This window comes from Lycium barbarum, chromosome 10, assembly GCF_019175385.1.
Source record: "Lycium barbarum isolate Lr01 chromosome 10, ASM1917538v2, whole genome shotgun sequence".
Lineage (NCBI taxonomy): Eukaryota > Viridiplantae > Streptophyta > Magnoliopsida > Solanales > Solanaceae > Lycium > Lycium barbarum.
Window position 1 is genome coordinate 120,242,064 of NC_083346.1, and position 20,336 is coordinate 120,262,399.

A 20,336-nucleotide genomic window follows, 5' to 3' on the forward strand; every position below is an offset into this window, starting at 1 on the left:
TTCTCTTTGCTTTTCTCAGTTCTTTCCTGATGGGCATGCGAAGTTGGTTTGATTTCTAGAGAAGATTGATCTAATATCTTCATATTGCCTTTGGAGTTCACTTAGCATTTTAATTTTAGTTTTTGGGTGTCTTTGGAGTTCAATTATCTCTTATAGTAATTTTTATGGTTTTTCTTTGCTTATTGCCCTTTAGTAGTTTTCTGTTTTCCTTCTATGTTTCTTGATTTTGATGTGCCTTTAAATCTTGGCTCATGTTAGTTACCAGGGTAACGAACTCTACTACTGCATAGAACATATTTTTCATGAACTTATAAGCAATCTTGAAAGTCTTGGGACTAATTAAGGTAGGATGTGATGAGAAAGTAGATTCTGGAGGGAAAATATGTGACCTCTGAAATACAACATATAGTGAAAACTCTTCTCATACCTTCGCTCAGGGACCCTCTTATTATACCTTCTAAGCTAATAGACTACTCAATCAATCAATTTCTTATTTTCAAGTATCTTTTTACTTACTCATGTCCTCGACATGTTCAGAGAAAATTGATCCAGCAACCTTGACACAAACAAGTTTGAGTGGAGAAATATCTAGGCTTATGTACTGAAAAGAAGTTATACAGTGTTTGTGATTGTAATGCTCCAAGGTTTCTCACATTTCAAAGTTTTTTGATGTTCCTCGAGGGATACACACTTTCTATTTTAGATAATGAGTATGTTTTTTGCATGTTTTATTACTGGAATAACAGACTTGGTGGGTTACTGGAATAACAGACTTGGTGGGTTCACGGTCTTTGGAATTGGGAAGAGATTTATGACATTGTATTTGTGCCTAATAATTATGACGACTACCTACGTGATTTGTATCTATCTATCTATCTAACTTCTTAAGCTCCTTATGAGACAAGGGAGTTAATTATTTGACTTGAGTGATACATTCAGCACTTCTCTTGAAGTAATTACATGGAAGTTGAGCAATACTTTCCGCACTTCTTCATGAACTACGCCTACTAATTCTTCCTTTTTTTTTTTTGTTTTAAATGACAGAGTGGGTGATTGCCATTTAAGAGTTGAGGTGTGATATTCTTTATCAGAACATATTAGTTTTGTCAAGAAGAATGGCTAATCCTATAACACTGATGATTCATGATTTAAATTAACTCTGTTGTTTATGCAGTTCCGTAGCATTTCCAGCAATTTGTTTAATTTGCTTGGTAGAAAATATGACTGTTCCACTGGAATTTATTGTGCGCCACCAGTGTTCTATCACTGATTTCTGAATTCATATGGGGTCATCCAACTTCGTTAAAATTAGCAGTTAAGATTGAGCCAGGTGAGTGATCATATACTTCTGAAGTGCAATTCAGATATTAGTTTTGCCCAAAGGGTTGATCAAGTTTTCTGGTATCTAACTTTATTTCAAAATAGCCCATAAGAAAAGATATTTTGGATCTTTGACATTTGTAACTAACAACTATGTGGTATATCTAACTAAACAGTATATTGTATAAAATATAAATTGCATATGGTAGTGGATCCCAATTACTTGATGCCCTTGCCTCTTAATTTCCTTGGCCACAAATATAGTAAGCTTCATCCGCACCATGGTTGCGCTACCATTTAATAGTTACGGTAAAATATGCTACTGATCTTCCCTTTAATCTTACTTGGATCGACACTATCGACACTATTTTCACCTGTATCTTTTTTTGGCAGTTGATGGTGTTCTCTCTAATGTAAAATGAAGACATACCTAGATTTAACATGTTGGCGGTCAATGAGTCGTAAACTCTAAAAAGCTATTACCTGCCTCTTAGGGAATTCACAATTTTCTATTGCTATCGGTCAATACTTGGGCAAGATAAGTATGGTCAAATAGCTATTTAGTAGTCCTTAAAGGAAGACCTTTTTTGCTGGTTATGATATAATCACTCTTTATAATTTCCTAAACGAGGTATGGTCATTTTTGTTTTTGCACTGCAAGTAAATCAATTAATGATGAGCCAAGTTGCGAGTGATACTGAGTTCATAGAAGTTATTGCTAATAGTTGGAAGAACTTCTCATTCTTCTTAACAAATTATAGTTGAATATATCTCTTTTTAAGCCTATTAATGAGTCCACTAACCTACTTGACATAGATTGTAGGAATACGATGCAGTTTTAAACTTTTAGTGATTAGGGATTAGTTGGATCATCTAAAATAAATATAAGAAGTTGAAGAAAAAGAACATAGTAATATCTAGGGGCTGCTAGAAGTTGCTACATGTTTTAGCTGGATTGAACTTTTAGGACAAAGTTACTTGATGGAAATAGATTATTAGCTCATAACTTTGTTTTCTGATAAAATGAGATGATGATGGCCGAAAACAATCATTGCTCGCTAAAATGATAACTACATATCCAGAATAGGATTCTAGATGGATGTTAGAAACGTATAATTCTCTTATTTTAAGAGCCGAATGTCTATAATTGATGTAAAACTGAGTTGGATAGCTAATGATGGTTTGTGTTTTCTGAATATTTTTACCATATTAGCAATATAGATACCAGATACCTGCAGATTTTCTGAAAGTTCTCTATTTCAGTTATCTATTTATGTGTCAAAGGAAAGGTCACTGCATCTTGTATTTACAAATATTGGTAGGAATAAATACTTGGATGCATTCTTTGGGATTGGTAATCATACAATGTAACGACCGTCCCGGTCGTTACGGGAAATATAGGATCATCCCACCAAATAGAGCCTTTGTAAGGGTAGAACGAGCTAGAAGAAACTCGATTGTGTAAGCTTAAGAGCTGAAACTTGACTTGCTTATGATTGTTGTTTAATCTTGTTAAGTCCGTCTGGGGGGTGACGTAGGAGATTAGAACTCCGTTGGGAATTCCGAGGTCATGGTTGGATTCGTATGATGTTTTTATGTCTATGTGCATGTTTTGTTTATGTTTGGGAGGCCTTGGATGAAATATTGAGTGAAAGGGGGGAAAACTGGACAAAAAGTCGAGCTCACTGCCCAAATTGCACCGCTGTGGCGGTGGGAGTGCCGCTGCGGCGGTACCTCTGTAGCGGTGGGTTCATCGCCGCCAGCGTGTCAGCCACTTTTCCTGTGGCCACTGTGGCGGGCGATGGTTCGCTACGGCAATGCCGCCATATCGGTGGATGGACCGCCATAGCGGTGGGCGAAACTCTCTTGGTCCGCTATAGCGGGCACTTGGCTGCTATAGCGGTACCGCTGCAGCGGTAAAACGATCGGTGTAGCGGTCTACGAAAACCAGTAATCCGATTTTTAAAGACTTAGTCTCACATTCTTTATTCATAAAACACCAACAGAGTTCCCCACAAATACCTAGGAGAAATTCCAAGCTAGGCCAAGAAACTCTTGAGAGGTAAGTCTCATCTATCCTTTTCAATCATTCTATTTCGTCTTCATGATTGTCATCCCTTTTATGGGTCTTCCATGGGGAAATTAGTATTAGCAACCCTAGAAATTAATAAATCTTCTATACTTGATGGGTTATGATGGTTGTCAATTATTTATCATCTAATGGCTTGGGTTAACTCCTTTTAATCATGAATTGCACCCTTAGAGCCCTGGACTAAATAAATTGAAACCTAGGGTTCTATAAAAATGATAACTTGACCATGAAAACTGCTTGTAATTGGAATGTTGATGTAATATTGTTATAATTTTATGATTAATGATTACTAAGGCCCTTGTTAGGTTGCTTCACACCTAGGAAATCATTCACCATTGGAATGGGCTAAAGGGAAGGGTATTCTTGAATTGATAATTGTGACTAGAGTATTTGTGACTCATTGAGCCTTATATTCCTAGACTTTGAGCGTTCCGAGGCTTTGAGGAAGGGAAAAGCTATAGCGGAGTGACTTGCGTTGTTCCAACTCTACGTTTGAGGTAGGTTACGATCTACTTGAGTTAGACTTTGATTAGTTGATTGTATGTGTTGTGAATTCTATAGGAGAAAGCATGTTTAGTCTTCATGCATGATATTGTGTGTTAGAAATCCTATATGTGATTGATTGAATGACTGTGTAGGCTTTGTGCCCTGTTCATAGGTGTTGAATCTAAAGTTGATATTGTTGTGATGAGAAGTTAATATGACCTTCTCGGTGGAATTGTGATATGAAATAATGATTTGAGCATTGATAATGAGAAGGTAAGAAATACTGTCATGTAAAGAGGTATGGAAAGGCACAAATATGACCTAGATTATGGCTTGTGGTCCGAGGTTCGTTCCGAAAATGAGAGATACATTGACATGGCCCGCATCTGAGGTTCGTTCCCGAGCGGAGTTTTATGCTCGGGTCCGATGAGTATTTGGAACGAGTGGTACATGGACACCATAGGTCCCCTGCAGGTCATGGCTACTGAGCAATGACATCAGTTAGCATGTGTGTACAGTGAGTATGGTTATTGTGGTAGACTTATTCCCATTTGTGGCTTCCGTTTATGGTGATTCTTGATATCTTGATATCTTGGGTGACTTGATTTGATTATCCTTGGTTGACTTGTTGTGGTTTATTGATTTCGTGTCTGTTGGCTGGCTTGTTTATTCTATTAATTTTATGAGATATGCATGATACTAATCTTAGTCGGCCTATGATATTACCGGTACATAGTGTTTGTACTGATATTACCTTGCTGCGTTCTTTTGAGTGTAGATTTTGATACAAAGATTGCTACCCGCCCTCACATCTAGCGTTGAGGACGTTGCTGACAGATCGAGCTCCTATCCATGCCAGGCCTCCCGAAGATCTTCCTCTTATGATGTCTATTTCCTACTCTGGACATTATGGATATTTATTAGACAGATTTCATTCCTTAGACATGTTCTAGTTTAGAGTCCTCGTACGATGACTTTCGAATTTTGGGGATTTTGTAATAGTTAGAACTTCTGCATTTACTTCAGTATTTTTATGGCATGACTTATTTTGGTTATCTTCTGCTTGAATGAGTAATAACCGACTAATTTGGGTAATATAAGAACAAACTTGAATGAATAGATGACTTGTGTGTTGGTTCAGCCACTAGGAGTTAGTGTGGGTGCCAGTCATGGCGGGTTGAGTCGTGACATACAAAATCGGATAAAAGGTACTGTACTTGAAATAACCAAATAGATGAAAAGAGGCGAAATATTGTTTGTGATGATCATTTAATATCTCTGATTTTTATATGGATAGTGTTATGATGCTTACAGTATATGGATTGAATGAGGCATATGTGTTGGTGGCAGCTTGCTTGCAACTACTTTTGAGGTAACTTCCAAATTCAACGAACTATTCCAATACATTAAAGCTCTTCTTCCATTCGGATGGTAAGTATAGATTAGCTTCTACAGGACATGCTTCATTTTTTTTTTGTATTGTTTTCAGACACAAACATTTATTGAGGAGTACATGAAATCAAACAAACCTGTAACTCTGTTAGGAAGGTTAGGTATGTGCAAGTGAAGTAGCAGAAACAACTTACTTTCCATCCGTGGGATTATGTGAGGATCGAAAGAAAAGAGTAAGGTTGTGGAAGAGACTAAACTTTTAGATGTTGTAAAGATTTTATCTTTGAATCTTTGAATGAAAGGCTTTTAGAAAGAGGTTTTTGTTCTTCTTCATTAATTGTCCTCCAAGTATCTTTTAGAGCACCTCCTTCTTCAGATTTTCTCAAAAATAGGAGAATAAGAATGCTCAGAAATGGTCTGAACAACCTTGTGTACAAGGCACACATTACTCAAGTTTGTTTATAGACATACTAACTTGATTGTACATTAAACGTGTTTACGTTGCTTTAACTCTGTGATATTTAATGCTATTTAAAATTTGTGATCTTGAGGGCTGTCCTTATTTTCTAGATTGGAGCTAAGTTATTGCACAAGATCGTTGAATCGGTTTTAGTTTTATGTTTTTCCATATGATACTTTTTCTTCTGTGCTTGTAAACGTAAAATGTTGGAGGGTGGGCCATACCCATCTAGTATATCTATATATATATATATATATATATATATATATATATATATATATATATATATATATATATATATATGTATGTATGTATGTATGCCACCTTGCAGAGTTTCTCCCCATTGAAATGTCCCAAATTATAAATCAAGTTATATTTCTGCTGCATTATTAATAAAGAGCATATCTCCATGTTCTTTTTATAGAAGTTTTTTCACGGATTGCCCTTCAAAGGCACTGATTATAAATTTTTGCCTCTCATAACTATGGTCTTTATTGTTTGGCCCTGCTGCTCAATTTGATAAAAATATCAGACCTTGCTTCGCTTGGCATAAGTTCTGTAACATTTTTATCTTTGGAAATTGAACTTTTGCTTCGCTCGGCACAAGTTCTATAGGAATTAAGTTATGCGGGATAAATTGTGTAGTATTTTTTCAGATCATGTTGAGTGTTGAAACTTTTGCGGCGTCCGGCGTAACTTGTGAGGTGTTATGACACATACGCCGAGCGAAATGTAAACTTTAAACTTATGCTTTTTTTTCAGATTATGTTGAGTTTTGAAAGTTTTGCTGTGTCCGGCATAACTTGTGGAATGTTATGATACATATTTCAAGCTAAATGTAAACTTTGCCAAGCGAAATCTAAACTATGCCGCACCAAAAGTCCTGAAAGGCAAAAATTAGAGACCACCTCGAAATATAGGCATTTGTGCGAATGACCCCCTTTTTATAAGTAAACGTTTATAATTACATATTGTTATAAAATTTTAAATATACATGATTTTACAAAGATCCACTAGCCCAATAAATCAACAAAGTAGTAACTAGCTATTCTTTAATATAATTCTTCCATATGATACAAACAATCTTTCACATCGAACGTGGGTCGTTTCTTGGAAAATTTAAAATGACAGGTCTTTGTTTGCAAAATATAAACCTATAAGTCAAAATATATATTATGAAAAATTAAAATTAGAACTTGAAACTTACTAAATATATAAGTAGCCTTTTTGTTTTTAAAAAACATAGACCCAAAAAAAAATTAAGGCAAGTAAAATGTAAAAAGAGGGAGTAGTAGTTTCAATTCTTCTACCCAAATTTCATATTCATTCATAATACTTTGGGATTGAAGGAGCAGAGAACATTAAACTGGTAGAATTTTGAGCTCCATTACTCTACTAGTTTTATTGGAGTTGTAAGAATAGAAGGTTACATGTCCCCATAATCCGTGGATTTCACCTATTTGAGGTAAGAATCAAACTCTAACTATGAATTTAGCTTTTAATCTTATGTGTATCATTATGTAAGAAATATAATTAAGTTAAGAGATTGAATTGTGATATGACAACTTGGAAATTGTGGGGTTTCAAGCATATTTAATTGTTTTTTGATGTCTAATCGATCATGGTGACATTAATATAGTCACTATGAAAAACATAGTTGAGGTAACCTGCATTGTGATTAATTTGTGGCACTTGAATTGGTTAAATTATGAAGTGGATATGGGTAACTCTAAACTATGTGTTGCTTTAGGGATTCGTTTGACAAATTGAGTAATTTGACCGGGAATTGAGTTAGTTGGCATCTGAACTTGAACTGTGACTATTTTTTCTGACTTTGAAAGATCATTACTCATAGTTGGGTGACCTTCTGTGTTACTACCTTCTACAATCGCGATTCTCATTTCTTTTGGACATTACTCCCTCCAAATGATTGAAGATGAATTTTTAAAAATATAAAAAAGATTTGATCATAATGTTTCAAGCTAAAAAGGTATATAGCGAGCGACATAGCTAGTTTGAGCAAATACTTACTCATACGGGTGTTTACATCAAATCAATTAAACTTATCGTGGTTTATTAATTTAATAAAGTGAAAATATAAATTAATTAACTATAATAAAATGCTAGTATTCTATATGCAAACACATGTTATGTATCTACTTATTTGGTGTGAGCACTCAATATAATGTGAGTAAACTTTTACTATAAGCGTGAGATAAGGTAATCTTTAGTTTAGTGGCAAAAAAAAATCAAAAATTAGTTTAGACAATTTTAAGGCCTACCATTTTAGTATTCCTTTGAATCCTTTATAGGAGTTTAATATTTTCTTGAATTAAAAAAAAATAAGATGGTAAAATATGAATGTTGCAATTAAAAATTTACTAAATATATAAAAATCTTTTTTAACTAGACAAGAATAAAGTAAGGAGTCATTTGGACATGATATGAAATCAATAATTTGAAATCATGACGATTTGAAGTTGAATTTTTGTTTGTACATGTAATTTAGATTTTTTAACTTATATTTTGTCTTATAGACATAAAAATCCCCACAAGTTGTGAAACCATCAAAGCTTTCTCAATTGTTATACAATCTTACCAAATGAGCAAATCATAATTCTTAACAAAATTAATGCGCTGCTATAAGACCTTTCTAAAAAAATACAACATCAATTGATCTTTAGTTCAATAAAAGGAAAAATTGAACATGAGTTGTAGTATAACTACTCTTTAATATGTTATAAATATACTACCAACTTACAAATTGTTTAATATTTGATATAAATGGTTGGTAAATATATCTACAAAGTTATAATTTTTTTTATAAGATATAAACTTTTGGGTCAAGTTTTACATTTTTTAAAATTTGAAATCATGATTTGGAATCCCAAATCATACTCCCTCCATCCCAATTTGTTTGAAGGTTAACCAATTTGTGAGTCAAACAACTCTTTCTTTGACTTAATTTTAAATATAGATTTTTTGAGTATTTTATAATAAAATTTACATATTTGAAAACTACACAAAAAGTATTATAAGTCTGCACAATTAATAATTCACAATATAAGAAAAGATTTGGAGAAAATCATAGTCAAAGAAAAAGTTGTTTAACTCCCTAATTGGTCAATCTTCAAACAAATTGGGACGGAGGGAGTACCTTTTTTCGATAATTTGAGATTTGAAATATATGAAGTTAAAGTTAAAATTTTGTAAAATTAAATAAACAACCGCTAATTTGAAATCAAAATAATATCATGGCCAAATGCCTACTAATACAGTAAATTGTAAATGGAGGGAAGAGTATTTTTAAGTTGTTCATCGACCCAAATATTATATTCATTCCAAATGTACATTGGGATCGAAGGGGTATATAACTTTGAACTGGTTAAATTTTGAGCAAATAAAATATGAGATTTCTCAACTACTTATTCTTGGAGTTGTAAGAATAGACGGTTGCCTGTCCAATAATTTGTGGATTTCACATAATTGAGGTAAGAATAGAACTCTACCTATGATAATCTTATAATTATCAATATGTATGAAGTATGATTGGGTTATAGATTGAATAGTGATATGACAACTTGCAAATTACGTGTTTTCAGCTTATTTAATTGAGTTTTGGTGTTTAATTGATCTAGTGGTGACATTAATCTAGTCACTATGAAAAACATAGTTGAGGTAACCTGCACTGTAATTAATTTGCTGTTATTTGAATTGATTGAATCATGAAGTTGATAGGGGTACTATAAACTAATGTGTTGCTTTATGAATTCATTTGACGAATTGATAAGTATTTTGGATGGGAATTGAGTTAGTTGACGTCTGAACTTGAACTGTGATTTTTTTTCCTTCATAAAAAAAACGTGATTTGGAAGTTATATTATTAACTTTGAGCATCTACATTCATCTGGACTTGAACTGTGACTTTTGTTTCCTTCATAAAAAAACATGATTTGGAAGTTTTGTTGTTAACTTTGAGCATTTACATTCGATGAATTTTTAAAAAATTGGAGAAATTCCACGGTTTACCCTTCAAATAGGCTGGCCTTTAATTTTTGCCCTTAGCAATCACATATGCCTAGGCGGGCATAGATTCTTTAAAACCGCGGAACATAACTTGTGAAATATTATAATGCAAAATATAAATTTATTCCCAACGAAAAAGTTGGTCGCATTGAGGAGCAAAAATTAAAATGAAAGACCAGCACAAAACAGGGGCAAAAGTGTAAATGATCCATTCTAATTTATTTTCTCATCTCAAAGAAACCAAAACAAGATATACAAGAAAAAGAGAGCAAAACAATAGAAAACACTTGAGAAAAGGCCATAAATAGTCCCTTATCTATGAGAGTAGATCTAAAATGATCCCTTAACTATACACTTACCGATTTTAATTCTTTTAACTATTCAAAATTTATCAAATTTGGTCTCTGTCTATTTTTTATACAAACTCATAAACCTTCATGAGATTAATCATTAAACCATTCTTCAAACTTATATTTCTCTCTCCCTACTTCTTTTCCTCAATTTCTGTAGCTTTTGACAAGAACTAAGAAATTCTAAGGCTGGCAATGATTCACCATATTCACACAACAATTGGAGAGTGCTAAGGCTTTTCAAGCTGCTAATGTTGTTTAGGGAGTAAGATTTCTCAATTTCATCCATTCTTAATTCTCGAAGATTGACTAAATCAACAGGGTCAACATCCAACTACCCCGAGATAGAGCGAACCCATAGGATACATCATAGTTAATTTCATAGCCAATCAATAACTAAATAACAGGGGAAGTTTAATAAATTTCAACAGATTAGTCATAGATAACAATATCTAAATCATCTTCCCATGCTGAGTCATAATCCTCAACAAATACATCACCCGTAATGGAAACATCTAAGAATCTCTACCAGACCCCACATGATAAGTAAAGTTTAAGAATTAAAAAGCATAAGCCAGATGAAGAATCTATATTTAAGCAGTAAAAGAGAGTAAATGAAACCATTTTTGCAGAACAATTAATTAAAACATCACAATTTGTAGAACAATTAATTAAAACATCACAAAATCGTTCTTGCATTGAATCCCATTCAAACCAATTCACACACTCAATAAAGCAAAAAATAAAAGGAAATTAAACACTAAAAAACCAAAGCAAAATACTCAAGTTTGAGATAAGCTCTCATTGACAACCCTAAAATCTGATTAATGCTTCTACAATGTGAATGTCTTCAAGTGGTTCGCAACAGTACCCACATCTGCCATTTTATTTTCCACTAATAGCTAGTTGCTTCTCCTGTTTCACTCAAATTGTAAGACATACATAATAATTAGTATTCAGTAAAAGACAATGGATTTATCAATTACCTAAATTAAAGAGTAATTATAATGTTCACTTAATGGTGAAAGTCATTTTCTATAGAATTATATTTAACTTCATATTAGTTGCTCCAACCAATACTGAAACAGTTTTAATAATTTTTAGTCTTCAAATTTTCATCAAGAAATTCTCCAATGTGCTATTAGTATTATTATTAATTTTTGAAGTTATTTTGCATTCACCCACAAATATTTTTTAGGAAAGTATACCCATGAAAATCAAAATATTGACTTTTATTAGTAAGTTTGTGATGTAAAAAAAAAAAACAAATTGTCATGGTATAAAAATTAAACCTAATACTAAGAGATCTGTGATAGAATGAGTAATACTAATAGATCTGAGTAAAATCAATTAAAGAAATGGTGATTAGGGATTGGGATTTGTTACCTCTGCTATTATCAAAGAGGCCGAAATTGGATATCATCATATATGCTTCAAATGCTTCATGGAAAATCAGATCCTCTCCACGTCTTTCATTCTCTCTGGAATCTCCTTTAGCTCTGAACAGTAATGGATACTTAGACCTTTAATCAGAGGCATTGCACTTGTGCCTAAATCCCATCTTTCTAGGTCCCAAAGACCTTCAAGACGAAGGAACTCCAGTTGACTGAAGCTGTTATCACTGCAGGTAATTTCTTTTCCTTCATAAGCTCCATCTAATTGGAGATCCCTTAGGTTTGGCAACATTCCCAGAATAGGCATCGGATCTTCCATGAGTTCTGAGAAAGCAAGGGTCATCATTGTGATTGAATTTGGAAATGGGGGCAGTTTTTCTATTCTCCCATATAACAACAATTTCTGGAGCTTTTGACAACAACTAAGAAATTCTAGGGCTGGAAATGATTCATCAGACGCCAATTCGAGAGTGCTAAGGCTTTTCAAGCTGCTAATGTTGTTTAGGGAGTAAGATTTCTCAATTTTATTCATTCTTAATTCTCGAAGATTGACTAAATCAACAGGGTCAACATCTTTCCACTGATCACAACAAATGTCTCTAAGAACTTGAAGACTTGTGAGTTTGTTTATACCTTTCAGAGGTTCTGAATATTGAACATATAAATGTCTTAGATTTACTAGGTTGGCTGTCTCGGGGGGTAATTGGCATGGCTTTCCATTGTTGTAGACATCAAGTGTCTGTAAATTCTTGAGGTTGCCTATAGAGGAGGGAAGATCACTGATACCTCTCAATCTTAAGAACTTGAGGTGGTACAAACTTCCTATGGCATCAGGCACTACAGATGTATTGTCACCACGAGAATCCAAGTACAACACATACATATGTTGGAACTGATTACGGAACTTTATAAGACTTAACTTATGAAAATCTCTATCGAAGAACAAAACTGACCTTAACTTCAAGTTAGAAAGATCAAGTGAGAGGTACGTTTGTGCTTGACCATGAATGACATGTCTGAAACATAAGGGGGATATGGAATTTTTTCTTTGATCATAAATGCCAAAGAAGTTTACCTCCGATGCCTTGTCTACAGCAAGATCCCGAAGTAGATCATGAATCCTGCATTCAGTAACTTCTTCCCAATATGTACCTGCCACTTGAACCAAACTTCGTCTTATCAGCTCATTCAAGAAACCTTCAGCGACATCCTCCATTCTTTCTTCTCCATTTGGTATGAAACCTTCGGCCATCCACAGCCGCATTATGTTGCCAGCATCGATCACACTATCTTCTGGAAAAATACCGAAGTAAAGAAAATACTTTTTGAGCTCAGTTGGCAAATCATCGTAGCTCAATGAGAGTATGTAGGAGATAGGAACAGAGTCCTTTTCAGAGTCACTTTTAATATTCTTCCAAAGGTGGTCCTTCACCTTTTGCCATTGTTCTATCCCCCTTTTATGCGAAAGGAGTCCACTTAATACAACAATCGCAAGAGGTAAGCCTCCACACTTGTCCACCATATCCTTAGCTAGCTTTTTCATTGTTGGGACCATTACCTGAACATCGAGTAGTTTCTTGCAAAAGAGGTCCCAACTCTCTTCTTGGTTAAGGTCACGGAGTTTATGGACAAAACCTTTGTTATCTGCTCTTTCGGCAACATCATGATTCCGCGTGGTAATAATGATTCTGCTGCCATTCTTGCTATCCGGGAATGCTATGTTCAGCCTTTGCCAATCTTTTCTATGCCATAAATCATCGACCACCACAAGGTATTTTTCCCCTTTCAGTAGATTCTGAAGGTCTCTTACTAGATCTATTTCAGTCTTCTTTTCCGACGGATCTACAGTTTCCCTGTCACTTCCTTGGATGGATTTGATGATATGCATTAGGAGATCCATGGTGTTATACTCTTGAGAAACACACATCCAAGTGCGTTTTTGGAAGCTAGAGACTATATCAGGACTATGGTAGAGTTTTTTTGCAAGAGTAGTCTTGCCTAACCCGCCCATGCCATAAATGGAGATGACCCTTCGGTGAGGCTCTGCTTTGAGAATTTCAGCTAGCAGTCCTTCTACAACATCTTGAAAGCCAACAAAAATCTGATCTTGATCATCCACATAGGAGGTCAGTGTTCTAACCATGGCAGACCGATTGTTTGGCTGATTACTTGGCCCTTCTCCTGGAATAGTATCGATACTTCTGATATCATATGTCTGTCGTTTGTGGGAGATATCCTTGAGTCGCTTCTTGAGGGATTGGATCTGCTTGCTGACTTTGTAGGATTTGACCTCCTTCCTGCATATGCAAGCGCAAGCGCAAGCCTTGAGACGACTAGCAAATCCATCATCATCACCTTCACCAGCCTCTAAGCTGTAAGTCTCTAGTATAGCGACAGCGTCATTAGCAACAGATTTGATATCAAACACCCATTGTCGAACTCTATGATCTCCAACTTGCCTTTCTTCTGCATCTTTGAGGAAAGACTGCATGTACAGTAGATCATTTTGAAGCCACTGCACTTCAGCTTTCAGACATAAATGCTGGTTAACTTCCTGGATGAGGAATTCCCCCAGTTTTTGAACTGCAACTGACACAACGGCATCAACCATTTTCAAGAGTCTTGATATTTAGTATACTCAGAGCTGGAAAAAAAGGGGCTGTATGGAAAATATTGGAAGAAAGCTGGAGAAAGAGAAACAGTGGAGATAAAACTAAGATCAAGTTGAAGAAACTGAAGCCGTTGATTGTGAGTTTGATAAGAGATGGATACTGTTTTTGTGTTTATGAATTGAGTGTTTAAGATGGTCCATTAATAAAAGCATAAAAAATCCGACAGATGAACATGGGGCTTGTGGAAAATATATGTGGGGAAAAGTTAAAAGTAACAATAATATGTGTTGTACAATGGTCCACCCCTTAATAATTCTGTTTGGACAATATAAAAAAAAAGTTTTAAATCCTTCTTTTACCTTTTGTCGTTATGTCCTTCTTGAATCTGGTGTTACAGCAATACATGCACCAGGCATATAAGGTCGCTGTCCCTTTTGCTGTTTCCTCTTATTTAAAAAAGGCATATGGGTGAAATTTAAATCAAGTTGGCTGCAACTGCTGCAGAAAGAAGTTTAATACGTATATTTTAATATGTTGCTAGCTGTCATTTAACTACTCTGATATTTTAATTGTTTCAACTAGCCACTTGCATCCACGCTCAATAATTGATGTTTGTCCACCCCCCACACCCCCCAACCCACCAAAACAAAAAAAAAAAAAACAGGATATGCATATTACTTTTGATCGTAATCTGCATAAAACAATAATTTCCAATTTGGACTAATATTAACTGGATTTGTATTCATTGTTTGTACACATCCCCCAGAAATTAATTGGTTTGGAAGCATCTTTCTATACAATCATTTGACTTTGTATTATTCCATCAGAATAATGATCAGACATTTTACATTGTGCCTCACATAACAAGCACAATGTGTTCTTCTAATTTTTTCTCCATTTGCTCTTCTCAGTGTCATTTGCCGTTTGTGTTTTCTGTTGTTTTTATTCATCCTCTGCCTTTACGAACACCCATATGCTGCCTCTGATTGTTTTTTATTCTTTTTCCCTTCTTTAGACTATCAATGCATATAAACACTATTTGTTTTGTTTTTTGGTTCTTGTCTTCGCTCTGCAACTCTTGCTGATGAGTTTGAACTTCTATTTTCTTTTGACCTTCTTCTTGGCCTATCTTGATTCATGGATATGCATGGTGTTATGGCTGACCTTTTTTTTTTTCGGTGAATTTCGTTATACAATGTGCCAGGTGTTTTGAGGACATTAGTAATGAAGCACAAAAGATCAAACTGAATTGCATTAGACTTTTATGTTTTTGGTGTAAGCAGATATATCCAGAAGATACTGAGTCCATTATGGATATTCTAGGATCTTGTTAGAATGTTGGATCAGTTTTTCTTTTGCCTAAAGTAAATATGGTTTTCAGCACAACCTATGTGCTGGTTTAGTCTATACATACTACTGTTACCTTCACACACAAAAAAAAATTGCCAGGTGTTTGGAAAAAATGTCACTGTAAGAAATTCGGACCTTGTTCGCACTGTTGAGGAGTGGAAATCTCAGTTTTATCTACCTTTAAGTTCTTACTGATTTTCACTTTCAAATTGCTTTAGTTGTTTCGTTGAGAAAATTCATGTCACGCCTCAATTTCTACTTCACTAGTTTTGGACACACGTGCAAGGACACGGGCGTTGCACGTGTGTCCCATGGAAGTAGTATAAACGATATAAATTATATTAAAGTTGCAGCGAAATGAGTTATAACAAAAAAAAAAAAAAATTAAGTGAAAAAGTAAGTTAATTGGGCGGTGTTAGAGCTTTTCATTTGAAGTTTTCGGATTCATTGGCATTGCCTGAGTATGAGGCTTTGCCTGATCAAAGAGAAAATACCGAGAAGAAAAAGTAGAGAAAGTGAAATCTTGGCTCTTCAAAAGATTTTTCCAGCTAGATATCAGCGTAAGTAATTGACGCATAGGCTCGATCACAATCAAATGTTATATTTCGTGGTAAATTTGGATGAAGTGTTACCATTTTTAGTCCTATTAGGTAGTGAATACAACAATATGTTCTTTTTCCATTTGCTGTCCTTGAGATACGTAAAATAAAACATCCAAGGTTCATTACAGAGCTTTTATGCAGAAATGTTGTATCTTAGATGGAAGAAATAAGGCCTCTCTCTTTGAGGAATGTGATGCAATCATCAAACATCTCTTCAATGGACTTGAACTTCATTCCTAAGCCCTCCAGCTTCGAAGTGTTGAATCCATAGGGAGGTCGATCCAGTTCCTTAAACCTGAAATAGCAGTGTTGGCAAATGTGAATCTTCATCAAAACGGTACTGCATTTCTTTCTAGTTTCTATTACTATATGATTTTAGCAGAGATAACGAATAAAGATGTAGCTGTAGATATTTCTAGGTCACAGGGATGGATCCAAGATCTCAAAGCAGTGAAGTGCACTCTCTTTTCTTACTATACTCACATACATACATAGGTTTTACTTTTTCACTTCTATATGCATAGTAACATATACAGGATTTTGTGCAAGTGTTATCGTCCTATTAACAGAACTTGGCTTGTACATGTAGTTGTCACTTGAGTTGTAGGGCATTTAAGGCGTTACTTCATGTTCTAAATTAATGTTTACTTTGTATTATTTTGAAGTGGTGCTAACCTATTGTATCTGCACTAGATTTTTGTACAAAACATTGTATAGTGAAATTTTAGCAAAGCAATGTCAGATGACAACTCCTGCTATAATCTGCCACAACATATACAGTCAGATCTTTCTTGATTTTTTTTTTTTTTTTTTTTTTAAAAAAGAGGTCAAACCTCTCTATAACAACATCTCACTATAACAGCCATATCTTCTGTGGAACCGATCTTTCATGTTATGTTATATATTCTCTATAACAACGTTCCACTATAGCGGCCAAAGATATCGGAATCGGAATAAACAACGTTGTTATAGAGAGGTTGACTGTATGTAACTTGAGTTTGAAACAATAGGTTCAAATGCACCCATAGTTTATATAATGAATACGCCTCTTCTCGGGATTATACTAACCTTTTAGGAATAGGCAAAGAAGGGTAGCGCTCTGATAGAACTGAGACAAGTTGATTGTTGTCAAGAACCTTTGAGCTGCAAAGGAACCTCCCATGGGCATTTGGATGCTCATAGACAAGTATATGAGAGAGTGCTACATCATCTATATGAACATAACCCATTCTTCCATGGAATTCAAACTTATCTGTCTGTCCTTTAAGCAAACCAAGAACATCATTTGCTGTTGAACATAAATCTGGAGGCAAACTTGGCCCAATGATGAAAGAGGGGAGTAGTGTAACAAGATCAATGTTGTTTTGTTTACAGAATTCCCAAGCAGCCTTCTCAGCTAGGGTCTTTGATAGTACATACCAAATCTTGCATGGAAAGAGTAAAATGGTGAGATCATTGTTTATACTTTGCATCTGAATTTATATGACACTGTTCTTATTTTGGTAAGTGTCAAAATGTTTGATCCCATTCTATTTCTATAAAATTCCAAGAAAAGTCTAGAAAATATTTAAATTTTAGGATGTGTTTGGTATGAAGGGAAGTGTTTTCCTCGAAAGTAAGTTGGTTGCTTACTCATTTTCTGATGTTTGATGCGTAAACAGAAAAAGTAGTCTGAAGAGCATTTATATAATTTAGGCGAACACTGCAAGGGTGGAAGTGGGATTGGTGGGGGTGGGGTAGCGGTAGCGGTGGGGAAGGGCAAGGGGGAAATGGGGGTGAGAGTTAGGGCTGCAGGGAGATAATCAACATGAAATGCCGTTTATGAAACTTGTTTTCCCTAATTTTATAAGGGAAGTAATCTTCTGACTTTTAAGAAACTTGTTTTTCCTAGAGGAAACGTTGACCAACTAAACATAGAAAATTTCCTCCATACTGAACACACCCTTAAAAGTTTTAACTGATATTCTCACTATCAAACTATCTTTGCAACTACTAATTTAGTACCCTTCTGTACATAAAGTCAAACTGATATTTAAACTTAGTACTCAATCAATATCAAATAGAATGGACGGAGTATTTTATAGAAAATATTAATAGCAGAACAGATGTATCTACCTCAAATTTTTTGCAGAATTCGACAGAGCTCCAAGATGATTCATCCAAGGTTATGTTGGGGTCAATGTCATCTCTTACCCTTGCTGTCGAAGAAGATGAAGTCAAAACCACACGTCTCAGTCTTGGATTTTTCTTACAGGATCTTAGCACATTTAAGGTACCATCTACTGCAGGATTCAAGATTTCAACCTGCAGCATGCAAAATTAGTTACTTGAAGGTCATTCACTCCGTTCGATTTTATATGGTCCTCTTTTTTTCAGTCAAATATTGTCATATAAAATGAAACGACAGAAGATTTTAGCTACCGTGGCATCAAAAGTAGGCTTTCCCAAGACAGGTGAGGCAGTATGAAAAACACCTTCACAACCCATAATCGCATCATCAAAGCTGCCTTCATCAGTTAGGTTAGCCTTCACCAGATGGAGTCTTTCCTTTGCTCCTTGTAGCTTCCATAGATGTCCTACTTTCTTCTGGTTCCCTGATTTATTGTCATAAATACTTCATTACCATGAAATAGATTGAGTGGATGAATCTCCGTTACTAGTAACTATATTACAAGAATTCATTTATGTATATGTATCCCTTTTGGGGGCGGAGCTATTGCCCCTTGTCTCACAAGCAGAGCACACCAGCAGCGTGCGTCGCGTGATTCTAATGTGTTGTTTGCACTTGACTGGGTGAACAATTGACCGGAATATAACTTTGATTCGCCCCACCTACTTATCTTGATTGACAACATTAAAGAGAAAGCGACAGTTTTGTGTAACATGCTATGGTCTCATCACCCTTACGAGGTAGTGATGTGTTTCACGCGCTCTAAGCCAGGCCTGTGTGTGGTTAGGAAGATTGGCCGCAGAGCGGTACAAAAGTACCCTATCACCTATATGACGGCTGCCCGAAAAGAAACCCTTATTCATGGGGAGTCTATTGACCTATATAGATAGATCAATTTTTTATCAGTGTATATATACTATATATTGAATCCCCTTGAAAGGTATAAATTATATTTAGCCTCTCCCAAGTGAGTATTTTCACTTATGATTGTGTGTAACTATTCGATTTTAATACAAATGTATGCAGGGGCAGAGCTACATCGTATGAAGGGAAAAGGAAAAGGGATGTTATGCAACTGATGGGTTTGAGCCATCTACCTCAACTGTAGAAGGCAAGGAGCTCACCAAATTAGCCACCCTCAATGCCATGAAGGGAATTCAATTGAATCCCCTTAGTCGGAAAATTATATTGTGTAAAAGGATAGAAAGAACCGGAGTTCTTTATCTATATGTTGAATCCCCTTGTATACGGAAAACTTTAGGGTAGTGGCATAGGTGGTTCAAAAATTGCTTTAGGTCGCAGGTTTGAATCCTTGTTATGGAATTCTTGTGTTCTTTTTTTAGTCCCTTCGTTAGAATTTCTGTTTTCGCCATTGTATGTGACATAAACAAGTAATGAGAGTATGATTAGTTCGATGTACCTGGATCTCTAACTATGCCAATGACATGATAACCAGACAAGAGAAGGCGTTTGATCAACCATGAGGCTACAAAACCAGATGCACCTGTCACACATACATTTCCCTTGTAATTATTGGTGTTTTCTTCTACTACTACATTTTTATCCTCCATTATTTCCATGCTTTACAACTTCTTGATAGCACCGTGTTCATATATTGATGTGTACATATATAGGGGAAAGTTAAGCCTTCTTGAAGTTGGTTTAAAGAAGATGAGTCATTAATTTTCCGTGGCTTTTTTTTTTTTGCATTCACAAGCTGCATGTAGTTTTTTTTTGTTTCAACTAATAAAAGCGCTACCACCCTATTGTCGCTTTAGATTAATACTAGTATTAATCAAATTGTCTTTGTGTGATTAAGAGTTGTAAGCAAATTATCTTTGTGTGATTAAGAGTCCCAAGCAAGCAAACTATCTATGTGATTAAGAGTTGTATGCAAATTGTCTTTGTGTGATTAAGAGTCCCAAGCAAATTATCTATGTGATTAAGAGTTGTGTGCAAATTGTCTTTGTGTGATTGAGTCCAAAGCAAATTATCTTTGTGTGATTAAGAGGTGTACGCAGATTATCTTTGTGCGATTAAGAGTTTATTTGTATTAAGTTTCATGGCTTAAATTTTCTTCCA

At 35.1% G+C, this 20,336-nt stretch overlaps 2 protein-coding genes and 2 long non-coding RNA genes across 4 annotated transcripts; 2 read left to right on the forward strand and 2 right to left on the reverse strand.

Annotated features, from left to right (window-relative positions):
- The first annotated feature begins 6 nt into the window (after nt 1-6).
- Nucleotides 7-4,953, forward strand: LOC132615658 (uncharacterized). The gene is made up of 3 exons (XR_009572784.1): nt 7-1,072; nt 1,175-1,330; nt 4,677-4,953. It is a non-coding gene; the product is annotated as an uncharacterized LOC132615658 (long non-coding RNA).
- A 5,844-nt stretch (nt 4,954-10,797) lies between these two features.
- Nucleotides 10,798-14,365, reverse strand: LOC132613652 (disease resistance protein RPP13-like). Its single transcript, XM_060327777.1, has 2 exons — nt 11,513-14,365; nt 10,798-11,041 (listed from the first exon to the last, which is right to left on the reverse strand). The coding sequence occupies exon 1, from the start codon at nt 14,129-14,131 to the stop codon at nt 11,579-11,581; it is 2,553 nt and encodes an 850-aa protein (XP_060183760.1). The 5' UTR covers nt 14,132-14,365; the 3' UTR covers nt 10,798-11,041; nt 11,513-11,578.
- A 358-nt stretch (nt 14,366-14,723) lies between these two features.
- Nucleotides 14,724-19,673, forward strand: LOC132613654 (uncharacterized). The gene is made up of 2 exons (XR_009572041.1): nt 14,724-16,042; nt 19,281-19,673. It is a non-coding gene; the product is annotated as an uncharacterized LOC132613654 (long non-coding RNA).
- Nucleotides 16,064-19,834, reverse strand: LOC132613653 (tetraketide alpha-pyrone reductase 1-like). Its single transcript, XM_060327778.1, has 5 exons — nt 19,675-19,834; nt 18,506-18,678; nt 18,200-18,388; nt 17,153-17,508; nt 16,064-16,379 (listed from the first exon to the last, which is right to left on the reverse strand). The coding sequence occupies exons 1-5, from the start codon at nt 19,832-19,834 to the stop codon at nt 16,238-16,240; spliced, it is 1,020 nt and encodes a 339-aa protein (XP_060183761.1). The 3' UTR covers nt 16,064-16,237.
- Nucleotides 19,835-20,336: the final 502 nt, after the last annotated feature.

What these genes read in the sequence shown, in the direction of transcription:
- LOC132613652 (XM_060327777.1), bottom strand. Translation starts at nt 14,131, where the DNA reads ATGGTTGATGCCGTTGTGTCAGTTGCAGTTCAAAAACTGGGGGAATTC.
- LOC132613653 (XM_060327778.1), bottom strand. Translation starts at nt 19,834, where the DNA reads ATGGAAATAATGGAGGATAAAAATGTAGTAGTAGAAGAAAACACCAAT. An exon ending in AGCCTACTTTTGATGCCACG is followed by an intron (nt 18,389 to 18,505) that starts GTAGCTAAAATC and finishes TGCATGCTGCAG; the next exon opens with GTTGAAATCTTGAATCCTGC. An exon ending in AATTCTGCAAAAAATTTGAG is followed by an intron (nt 17,509 to 18,199) that starts GTAGATACATCT and finishes TTTCCATGCAAG; the next exon opens with ATTTGGTATGTACTATCAAA.